This window comes from Gopherus flavomarginatus, chromosome 9 (assembly GCF_025201925.1).
Source record: "Gopherus flavomarginatus isolate rGopFla2 chromosome 9, rGopFla2.mat.asm, whole genome shotgun sequence".
NCBI lineage: Eukaryota > Metazoa > Chordata > Testudines > Testudinidae > Gopherus > Gopherus flavomarginatus.
Window position 1 is genome coordinate 87,219,919 of NC_066625.1, and position 12,371 is coordinate 87,232,289.

General features: G+C 39.2%; 1 protein-coding gene across 3 annotated transcripts in view; it reads left to right on the forward strand.

The window, feature by feature from the left end:
- Positions 1 to 12,371, forward strand: part of MAP2K1 (mitogen-activated protein kinase kinase 1) — a 63,700-nt gene that overhangs the window by 14,411 nt on the left and 36,918 nt on the right. For 2 of the 3 annotated variants that reach the window (XM_050967592.1, XM_050967593.1), the window contains one exon: positions 11,863 to 12,073. In XM_050967592.1, coding sequence (XP_050823549.1) covers positions 11,863 to 12,073 — 211 coding nt within the window. Of the gene's footprint in view, positions 1 to 10,174; positions 10,417 to 11,862; positions 12,074 to 12,371 lie in introns of those variants that run through there. The other variant, XM_050967594.1, reaches the window with a different exon arrangement.

Here is a 12,371-nt window from a genome sequence, read left to right on the forward strand (position 1 = left end):
GGTCATGTCAACTGTAAGTTAATGTTTACTATTAGTACATCATGATGTATTGTATGCCATGGAAACATTGGACTGTTGTTAGTCACTCTTCAAAGCTTTCTGGATATAGTACTTGCTGTAAAAAGTTTGAAAACCTGTAGGTCCCTTGTATTCCATCCTAATGAAAAGTCCCACAGAATGACTGGCAAACTGTAACATGTATTTTTACTGATGAGGGGCAGTCTGTGTATCTAGAAGAATTTCCAAAGAACCCTTTAAGCCTATTCAAGAGATACAGGATGAATGCTTTAAAAAGCATTCCTTACGTGTTTTGGTAATCACTCTGTATTAGAACTGAAATAATTTTGAAAATCTAACGTTTGCTTTCTCTAAATGTTTGTCTGTCATTCAGATCATGTGACTGGCATGCAGAAGTTCTAATTAGATATATCCACATGTGTTCTGGACACGGAAATTGTTTGTGACATGCAGTTTCTGTCAACAGATTTGTATTAGATGGTTACTTGTCAGAAACTGGATCAGAATACATTAAAGATTTTTTTATAGAAGTTTATTCCAATTGCAATTGAGTAGGAGTAAGTGCCACACCAAAGACATATCTACATGGAAACATACAGGAAAGTTAAGGTGAATCAACTGAAAATGTGAAGTCAGTGCACATAAATTTAAAAATTAGTTTAACCCTAGTTTGCTGTAACTTTGAACTAAGGACGTAGATGCCTGTCTAAAGTGCATTAAATCCTCAAGGGGATGCTCTCAGTGTATGTACATTGAATTCACACTTTTGATTTGCCTTAACTTTCTTGTGTCCTTTTGTAGACAACTCTTCACAGTGATGTACACCTTTGACAATAAGATCATTAGTTTAATTCAAGAAGAGTCTGCAGCAACAATAGTTTCCATATACTCTGCACCTTGGGATCAAGTTATTTTTCTTCTTGGTATAGTTTTTCCAAAGATGAGACATGGGTAACTGTCATCACTCAACAAAATCTGTATGAAAGCTGAAGCAAGTTTTTAAAAAATGGGAAACATGTAGCTAGCTTGAAGTAGTAACCTTATGGCTTAGCCTATGCTTAAAAGTGAGGTCAACATAACTGTGTCAGTCAGGGGTGTGAGAAATACACACCTCAGAGTGCCACATCTATGCCAACCTAACGGTGGTGTGGATACAGCTGAGTCTATGGTAGAATGCTTCCATCAGTGTAGCTGTTGTGTCTCAGGAGGTGGTCATACAATGACAAACTCCTTTGTCAGAGTATGCTTTGTCTACAGTGATCTCGCTATACCAATACAGTCTCCATAGTGTAGACATACCCTCTAAAACAAACCAAACCGTATCTGTTGTCTAAAACATTTGAAACAGTTGTGAATTGTGTGTGAGCTGCCCACAACTGAGTCATTTAACTACAATTTCAGTCTTAGTTGAGTAAGACAACATCTTGATTATCATATGCAATGATAAAATGACTTAGCTAATGCCTTTGGTGCTGAATACTCCATGATTAGCAGCATGTTCAGAACATTCCTCTTCTCTAGACATGTTTTAATTAAATTTCTAAATTTACCCTTTTTAAACCTCAGTTGGTAAGAGAGGCTAATTGAAACCAGTATTTCGCTCCACTGTTTAAATAAGAAGACTCTTGAGATATTTCAGAGAGTCTGGAAAACATGTCATCCTAAGCTCTTGTATGCAGTGTAGTTGTAGCCGTGACAGTCCCAGGATATTAGAGAGACAAGGTGGCTGAGGTAATATCTTTTATTGGACCAACTTCTGTTGGTGAGATAGACAAGCTTTTGAGCCACACAGAGCTCAAAGTAGGTCCTGAAGAAGAGCTCTGTGTGGCTTGAAAGCTTGTCTCTCTCGCCAACAGAAGTTGGTCCAGTAAAAGAGATTACCTTGCCCACTTTGTCATTCTGAGCTCTTGACAGTTTTTTCCACTGACCAGCTTTTTTTGCAGTCTGTAGTCTGCTAGCAGAAAACCACAGGGCCTGACTTTCAGAGGTGCTGAATACCCATAATTCCCATCTACTTCAGTTGGAATGATGGATGCTGAAAACACCTGAAAATCAGGCAATTGGATTTTCTGTGCTAGTAAGCACTGCACTCTCACACTCCAGCTCTTTCTTTATAGAAAGACAGGAGAGTTTACTGTAACTTGAAATCTAGGACAACTGTATTTTAAATTCTGTGACATGCCTCTTTGCCCAAAAGCTATCCCCATCATTACCATCTCAATCTGTATCTCCTGTTCTTATATAGAGAATATATGTACAGAGATTAATAATACAGTGGAAAAACAGGACCTTTGCAAGTACAAATAGATGGTTGGTGCTTACAGCCTGCTACTGTAATTTCTGAGAGATATTTACCTTCTATTGCAGTACTGTTTCTTTTAATCTGTTATGTAGGTATATGTTTCTGTCTATAAGCAAGACCTAAATTGTCCGTTTCAAGATTCCTGTTGATTGTGATGGGAGAGAATGAATTTCCTTTGTCAGTTATTTCCGAGTTTTTACTGAGCTTTCAGTATCTTTTTTGTTGTCGTTGTTTTAACCTCTGATTGAAACCCTTGTTTATAGCAAACTTGAGTCTGGCGGTAAGGTCTCCCTGTGGAGGTCTTGTTAATTGGGCCTTAGCAACTAATCAAATTGTCGGTTTTTGCACCACCATCAGTCCCCTTGGCTTCCCTTCTTCCTATGAACTGCTCCAGTGTCTGTTTTGGTTCAGTTCAGTTCATACATGTTACTTGAGACTGCCTGCTTGAAAAGCTTATGTTTCAGGTTTTCTGTGACATCAGGAAGGCTGTGGCAAAGGAGAAAGAACCAGGGGAAGGATTCTTGGTTTTTCAGTCCAATCTATAAACTTCTTTTGCAGATTTATTTTGTGTTTGTTGGTTGCAGAGCCCTTACTCTGGAGGATTTGTGCCAGAGCCCTTCAACTCATCTGGCCATCTCTTTACCTTCCTCATCTGAAGTTTGTTTTCCAGCTTTTGAAGGTTGAGGACGTGGATTGTCAGTCTGGAGAGAGAATATTATACAAAACAAAATGTGCTTGGCTATATTTTCTTTTGTCAGTGAAGGTCTAGTTTTTAAGTAGAGCAGTCTCCATTTTGGTCCTTATTGATGTTTGTGTCCTGATGATACTAAACCTGAATGTGTCTTAATCCATCCCAGGCCATTCCTCATACTAACCTTTTTTATTTATGGGCTACTCAAGAGCATGTGGGAAATTGAGCAGTTTCTCTAACTGACTGCAGTGGCCACCTTTATATTATGGGCTGATCCTCAGTGGTTTAAATCAGTGTGGGTAGCTCCACTGATTTCAAAGGAGCATCTGTTACAAGTTATCTTTAAGAAGTCTTACGTTTCCACTTGGTAGAAGCAGGCAGAAAATAGTCTGCATCTCTTCTTTTCTTGGTAATGTATGAGGACTTCCTCAAGATTCTAACATACTTCTAGCTTCTTGTCTAATTTTAGACCTTCTGCATTGCTTCTTGGGTAGGTGGCAATGGGAGAGTGTTGGAGGAAGATCTGGACCAGGCATTAAAGACTACTTCTGAGTGGATACATTCTTCTCGCATTCTTTCTAGCTGCTGGGCAGGTATTCAGTAATTTGGCATATGCTGAACTACCATTTTGGGGGAAGCTGTTAAAATAAATTCATATTATGCTGTGGTTGAATTTATAGAAATGGCTCCTCTAGTTCATCCTCATCAACCCTCAAGGCCTCAGAGAAATTCAGACCGAAGGAAAATGTAACATTTTATATCATCTTTGCCTCAGTTTCTCCATTGGTAGAATGGAATAATGATACTTGCCTCCTGTTCTATAGCTCAGTGAGTTCTATGGATCTGATGTGGTTGTAGTAGAGCTTATTATTCTTCAGAGGAGAAGAGCCTAAAGAACAGAACATGATTTAGCCTTTACAGAATGTAGTGAGAAAAGGAATTGTGCCATTTAATTGGTTACTGTCAATTACCATATCTTCACTGGATGTAGGATAGAACTTGATGAATTTTCTACTCTGTCCTCCCAAAAAGCATTCTTTTAAGCTTCACTGTGCTCTTTGTATGAAAGAATGGAGCAATCAGATACATAGGAACGAACGGGTTGTGTCCAGGCAGGTGATAAGTTTGCAGTCCTGTCTGTTTTTGCAACAGAAATACTACACAATAGTTTTTGCAAAGTGAAAGAGAAGTTGTGTTTCAGTGGAACTACTCATGGGGTAAAAGACTACTCTGTGTTAGTCACGGTAGGAGAATCCGGACATAAGACCGCTATTCAAGAAAGCCGTGAAGCACAAGCTAGTCACATTCAATCAATACCTAACATTGAAGTCAGTGAGACAGAAGCTGCAGGGCTTTGCTGAACTGGGGCTTATATATGCTGACACATATGAAGAAATTCCTATTTGGATTTTTTTTATCTCTATTAAATAGACAGACAGACAAAGTTAATGCATTGGTGCCAAATACAGGTTGTCCAGTCATTGTGCGCATTAATTTTGAAATCAAATCTATTGTAAAAATGGAAAATCAATTATATTGAAAACTGACAGAATGCACAGAAATTGTTACTGTTTTTGTGCCAAAGAACAGAGACCTTTGCACATTTTGAATGAATTTACATATCTTTTATAAATGTTTGTGGACTGTGTTCTGGCTGTCATATTTCTTACGCAGCATTTGAGTTACACCACAAGTAAAGAGAGACTGTTGACACTAGAAGAAGCTTTTGTACTAACATAAGATATTGCTTTATGCTACATATTATTCCACAAACCATTTCTTCTGTGATAAGAAAAATAAATGGGAAATTTCTCTTATCACCCAGTTTCAGTACAGTTGTGCAGAATAGAAACCACTTTGTCTTTCAAAATGTATAAGATGTCCTCATGATCTTAGTTGAGTATTTTTTTCAGTTCCCTGATTGCGGTGGTTCATGCAAATCATGTAGTGCACTGCCTACTTTCTTTTTAAAGTTGACAGGTGTGTAGGCGCTTGGAAAAGCGTTACTGTCACTGTTCCAGAAAACAGCCCCCAGTAGATCTGAAAGATACTGTACCTTCTTGTGCAATCACAGAAACCACTCTTTTTGAATAGATTGTAAAAATACACACACTTAAAATTAATAAAAATCAGCACCTCTTAACAAATATTGGAAGTATCCAGGTACAAAGATGTACAGATAATTTATTACCTCAAAAAGTATTTTAAAAGAGTATTAACATTGTGGTATATTAATTATTCTGTCACGGATGTGAATCCAAAATGATCTTATCCTCTTTAAACATGTAAATAGAAATATATTTAGTTTGGTCTAATTCGTTTGGCATTATTGCTAGTGTGCTTTGAAAATGAAGAGTTCTTTTCTGCTTCTCTGAGGCTAGATTGTGACATTACCATCTAGCACAGAGTAAGCGGTCTCCCAGCTGCTCCAAGGAAGGAGCATGCTGCTTCAGGTTTCAATGTTCACTGTCCAGATTGATGGGCCTTAAAAGGGACCTAGCAAAATAGCTTACTTAAGTGGTAGCATCTGGATGACATTTTGCCCCTTTAGGAGTCCATAGGTGAGATTATGTACTGCTCCTTTAGAAGGTCCAGCTCTGTCCCCAGGGACAAGTAGGGATTAAAGTGGATTTTAGCCAACTGTTCATCCTTCAGATTCTGGACTGCTCAAGGGGGCCTTTGTCGAATTTAGTTGGCCCTTAGGCTACCATAAGTTAGGCCCCTTCTGGACTTCCCTATGGGCAGCAGCACTGGTTAGATTCTCCACTGGTTCTGTGCTGTTGGCCCTGCCCCTGACACACTCCTTCTGATTCCAGCCATGTTCCTGGCATACCCTCTGTGCTGTGATTGCGAGAGTGACAGCCCTGGCCAGAACAGGGGCTTTTACCTGTTGTAAAGGATATGTAAGATTATGAACCTCTCCCATGTATGGCAATATTGATGGATTGATTTGATTGATGGGAAGTTTATCTCTGCTACTACTTACTCAAAATCTGAAAAAGTAGCCCGTTACATACTTTGCAAGAAAATCCTGCCTTTCAGTTGGTCCTCATGCATATACCTAAATTTAACTTAGACCTATGAACAGCACATTTGTTCTGGTTTGACTTTATTGCGGTGAATTGCTTAGAAATGCAGAAGCAGAATTGTGAAATTATTGCAGTTACAGAAATGTCCCTTGTGCAAGAGGCGGAGAATTAAGTCTGCAGTGTTGTGTCTGAGGGCAGGAGGGAAGAAGTAATGCAACATACCCCAAGAGAGTTATGACTGGGCAGGATGGGAACAGAGCCAGCACCCAACCCTGTAAACCTAATACCTTGATACTGGTGCTGCATTTTCTTTAAAAAGACAGACGTTCTGCTGCTTGTGTATGTGTGTTTTTTCCCCTGCCCCCCATATTATTGCCCCAGAAGGCATTCTGTAGGCATAGTCCCTCCAGCCCGACTGGTCAGGCATGGTACTTTCTAGTGTGGCTCTGGCTGAGTTAGCTATGCAGCTTGTATATTAGTTACTACTAGCTAGGTGATAATGTATTTATTGTATGTGCTATGTAGAATTATAGGGTGCCTTTAACAAATGGAGAGACCTTATTACTGCTCTGTTTAGATGATCATGGGTACAAAAGCTGGACTTGTTCCCTACTGCAGTGTCTAATATCTGTGCTTGTGTTGGAAAGTGATAGAAATGAATTAAATGGTACCACCTGTTGATTTAAAATAATACTTGGAATACTGAAACACCGGATGGCTTGATGATTTCTTGCTTTGATGGAACTCTGGCAAAGGCACAGCTTTTTGACAATGGAAAAACTGACTCCGAGACCGCATACAGCAATGGTGATGAATTTTAATAGTTTGTCTTGGAATAAGAGGTTTTTATATAAAGATACAGTATCTACCAGAGTGTCTTCTGCACCCAGACTTTTTAACGCTCAATTACTACCTCTTCCAGCTGATCGAGCTGCCTTAATGTTTCTCACAGTGCACTAGTCTTGAAGATTCTGGTTTATGAATCCCCCGTGGTCTTCCTCTGTTTGTATTGTAAAATTTCATATGCAAGGCCCTGGGATGACATATCTAAAGAAACTTGGGGTTCTACAGGACTTTCTCCCTTCCTCTTGCTCCATATTCCTTACTCTACAACTTGGCTCTTACAGGGAATTTCACCTGATAAGGACCAAAAGAATAGAGATTTCCCTCTGCTCTTTCCAGACTTCTGAGTTCCCTGGGTTAGTTCAAATTCCCTGCCTTTGGGAACTTAACTACCAATGTGGTGTTTTTAGAGATTTGTCTGTTGTGTAGATCGCCTCTTCCCTGACAAACTGAAACGTTTATATTTTTTTTAATCTGTGGCAATTGATAAGAACATTCCATGTGAGCAATATGGCAGCTGTAAGATTTGCAAAGAGAAAATGCTGAATGAGTTGGAATTTTTCTCTTCCTCAAAAAGGGTATTGAAAAGTGGTCTGGCATCCTGTCTATATAAGTCTGGTTTCTTGGTCCTTTCAGTAGTATATTCCTACCACTGAGAGACAATTTCTTGTTTCCTCTGACTGGCCTTCAAGAGGGTGCAATAGCCCCTTAAAGGGAAGATTTGTAGCAGGCCTTTTATTAGCAAGTATAACAGCCCCCCTCAAGACTACTTGCAAATAAAGACATGAATTTTGGCGCGCCCCCTTCCCAGTAGTCAAGAGCATACAGACCAGATTTTCTAGAGTTATTATTATCCCACATTCAGGCCGAACTTTCAGAAGACCTCAGTCCCCATTTAGGCACCAAAATTGGTGACCAGAGCTGAACATGGTGAGTGCTGAACTCTGTTATTTAGGCATATGCTTTTGAAAAGTGCGTAAGTGACTTAGGAGCACAAGTCCATTGAATTTCAATGAGATCGTCCTTCTAAGCAACTAGAGTGCTTTAAAAAATCCTGCCCTAGGTGCCTAAATAGGATCTGAGCTCTTTTGAAAGACAGGCCCCAGTTACGGTGTCTGAGCACTTGTACATCCATCTTTTGAGCTCTTTTGAAAATCTGGCCCTTTGTGTTAGACCCAGGACAATGTGTCTTCTGCATAGAAATCATGTTAGACAAAAATGATTCTTTAGTTTAGTTTAATACATCTTAATGGACCACGTTCTTGATCGTCACAGGCCCTATTTAATGCAAAGAAATAGCTGAAAAGGACACTCTGAAGGAGTTCAGTTTTAATGGGAGCCTACTGAAGCTCTGGAAAGGTGCTCCAGTTAGCCATAGGGAGACATTTTAAAGGATGCAAAATTTGGATGGGTGACACAAAGAATATCAAGGATCCTTCCCTCTCCTCACCCTCCTGTAATTTTGTAGCTTTCCTACAAAGCATATACCAAAGTGTATTTATCTGTCTTTGTATTTCTTTGTTAAACGATATGTTCAACATTTGGTTAGGAATGTGCGTGGAATGTTGGTTGTTTTAGTTCTGCTTAAGTGACCAGGTAGGTGAGCTAATATCTTTTATTGGACCAACTTCGGTTGGTGAGAGAGATAAGCTTTCAATCTACACAGAGTGCTTCTTCAGGTCTGGGAAAGGCACTCCCAGTGCCACAGTTAAATAAAAGATCAAACAGATAGCATATGAGCTAACTACTTATGCTAAACTAAGGGACCATTCAAGGTGAAGTGTCCCATGATGAATGGACAATCTGGTCTCTTACTGGCGAGCTGTGAGTGTAGCAGTGGCCATTTGACTAAACTATAACTTGCTGAAGACTTCAGCTGACATGGCATACTCTCTGACTTAGTAAATGGACATAAGGTGAGTGGATCTGTCAGCATGTGCTCTTTGAAAACATGAGCTGCTTATTCTCATCTGTCAGCAAACTTCCGGTACAGGGTTTAGATTTTGCTTGCATCAATGCTCAAGAGTTTACTGTAACATAATAAAGGGTACTTAACTCCTGTTAATCATTGCCTGCTCTTATTTTTATCATGTAATTATCACAGTAAGAAAAGAGATGGAGGACAGCTGCATTCCCCCAAATATATATTTTACTTCATCTGATGCTAAGTTATTTTTCACTGGGCATATTTGAGAAAATTCTAGTGACTAGTTTGCTTTTTGTCTTACGCTTGTGAAGTTAGATGAGAAAAAGTACACCTCTTTCTTTACAGTTCAGCTTTATAATAGTATCTGTCTGCAGGACTCCTTTAGTTATTGGGCTTTTCTACATGGAAAAATGTTTTATTACGGCTATGTTGAAATAACTGTTCCATTATAGTGATACTGGTGTAAGTCTCTGTGTGAACACTTGATTCTTGTATAACTACTCTGCTTCCAAATTATTCTGTTAATATCAGAATAAAATCACTTTGATCCCAGAATAAAGTGTCCAGGCAGGGACTTATAAAAGTATTACTATAGTGCAGAAAAATGATTATAGTATAGGTATGCCAGGAAATTCTCCCATGTAGACTAGTTCATGTGTGTAATTTTGTAAGGCTACTTTACATTTGTCCAGGGTGAGTAGATTGTTTGTTTGTTTTTTATTTTCCTCCTTGCTTTTTTATTAATAAGTGAGTAAAATATTATATTTCTACTCATCCTCTTGGTAAGGGTGAATGTGCTGATCTTGTGCCTGGGCTCGTAAATCTTCAGCATTATTGCAATGAGAATAGGCTTCAGTATTGGAGAAGTAGACCTCAGGAATTCTCATACTCTGTATACAACTTGCTTAATAAAGTGATAATGCTTAGAAAGAACTAAGTTAACCTTAATTGTGCCTTGTCTAACTCGACCGTTCAGACTTTTAACTGATCTAGGAGTAGGGTGGCGTACAAACCTTGATAGTGATCATATTCAGGGAAAGGGCTGTTAACAATGTCTAGATTGTGTGGTTTTTGTTTTGTTTTGTTTTTTTTAAAACCCTTTCATATTTAGATAGTTGGATCAAGTTTTCTCACAAATGGGCTCTTAATTAAACTGCTTACCCCTTCTTGATGCTAATTCCATGTCTGCTGTGGAAGCTCAAAGAGGGATAACTTCTAATTTTGGGTGCTCTCTTTGGCTCTGAAGGAGCAGTTGAGCGGAAGTGATGTGAGGGAAGTCACGTGCCTGATACTTTTACCATCCGCTCAGACTTACTGCTATATTAAGATAATTTGTCGCTGCTGTTCAGAGAATCTACCTTGCAGCAATTTGAAGTGGTCTGTGTCTGGCTGAGAACTTAGAATGCGTCTTCCTTTCCGTCATGGTTTTGAAAGTCAATAGTATTTATAAAATGATGCTTTGAAATGGTTTTTCTGTATATCGTCCTTCACTTCTTTAAAATCATCCCTAGAGAAAGTGTTCCTGCTGCACTCTCTTAAAGGGCTGTGAGCCAGCTCCTGAAATCCTTACTCTCACAGCACTAAGTTCATTGGGAATGTTGCCTGGGTAAGAGCTTCATGATTTGGCTGAGCAATAATTTGAAGGCTTGTCCCTAGATATTTGCTGCAGCTGCAATTTATTATTATTGTTGGATTCAGGAATCTCTATATCTGCATGGGTTCTTGTTCAGATGTACTGTTTCTTAGACATGACATACTTTTAAGACGTGGAGTTAAATTATGGTTTGTTTTCTTCATGTAGAAGTTGAACGGATTGGCTGCTGTCCCAAATATAGCTGTCCTTTTGAATTGCTGTATTTGGCTCTTCTTTATTTTTCTACCAATATTAAATCAAGCTTTCTGGTTGGCATGTTATTGACCAGAAGAAGTAATGAACTTAAAACCTTTTTGACTGGTTATTATTGAATCAGTTTATTTTATCCCTGCAGTGGCTATTTTATGTATGTATTTTCTCTTTGTGCATGACTGGAATGGCTTAATTGCTTTATTCTATTGGCTATGCTTTATTTGCTCCTGTTCTCTGCCTATAGTACACAACAATTTAGTCTCTGGAGGATTGTAATACTTTGGTGTAATACCGGTGGTTGGCGTTGATGTGTGATTACTAGGTCGTCTTGGTGGCCTGTGACATACAGGAGGTCAGACGAGATGATTTGATGGTCCCTTGTGGCCTAAAAAACTCTGACTTTCTTTTGTATCACAATGCAAGTGAGAGGTTTTTTAATGGATTGTCAGATCTTTAATCACATGTGAAGATCAGTATTTAAAACATTTAGACAAACTTTGCAGGACGTTGCATATCACCTATTAAAAAATCTGAATCCAAAAATAGTTTGTGTGGAGGTGGTGTAATATTAATCAAGCCATTAACCAGTACTGCTGAGTCACTGAACCCACTAAGCGGATCAGGGAGTTCTACCAGGCATGAATTTGGTCCAGTGCCTCAAAGAGAAGGGGGAATAGATATTATCTAGCTGCTTTTGTATTATTTTGTCTGTACCGAAACTATTTACGTACACCAAGGACCTAGTTGTGTGACTCTTGCTAGTGTGCACGTAAGACGTGATCTGGCAAGATAATGCATGTAAGTGCAAGGATTCGGGGTCTTACTCTAGTAGTCTTTGATTTCAGTGGTGGTAGTCCTCTTACCCCTGCAACATTGCTTAGGTCTGGTCTACATTTACAAGTTAGATTGATCTGGATTTGTCATTCAGAGCTGAAAATGTCATGCCCTGACTGCCGTAGTTAGATTGACCTAACCTCCAGTGTAGACATGGATAGGTTGACTGTTGAGTTCTTCCAATGACCTAGGTACCACCTCTCAGAAAGGTGGATTAACTATATTGATGCAAAAACTCCTTCTGTGGATGTTGAAAGTGTCTGTACAACAGTGCTGCAGTGCCATATGTGTGCCACTGTAACGGCTGTAGTGTAGACATATCCTTAGTGAGCTCAGATAGCTTAATCAAATTACGCTCTCTTTGCTGCATAGGACAAATTTAGAGGCGCTGCAGAAGAAGCTGGAAGAGTTAGAATTGGATGAGCAGCAACGTAAACGTCTTGAAGCTTTCCTTACTCAGAAGCAAAAAGTTGGGGAACTGAAGGATGACGACTTTGAGAAAATCAGTGAACTGGGAGCAGGAAACGGCGGCGTGGTCTTCAAAGTATCACACAAACCTTCTGGCCTCATTATGGCAAGAAAGGTGAGAACCTCCGTGGCAACAGGAGCTTTAATGATGCCTTTTCAAAGCTTAGTGCCCATCAAAAAGTGACATTGTCACACAGAATATTACTGAAGACCAACTTCCAGGAGAAGTGGAAATGCCTTCTAAAAGTAGCAAAGGTCAAATACTACTTTAGCCTCCACTTCCCCTGTCTGCGCACATGGTATTATGTTCCACGTTGTAGTGATGAAAGGCCAATAATCCTCTCCCTTTTTTGTTAGCAGCTTCTCATATTTTGTAAAGTAGGAGGTATTTTATTTACTGCCAAAAATCTTCT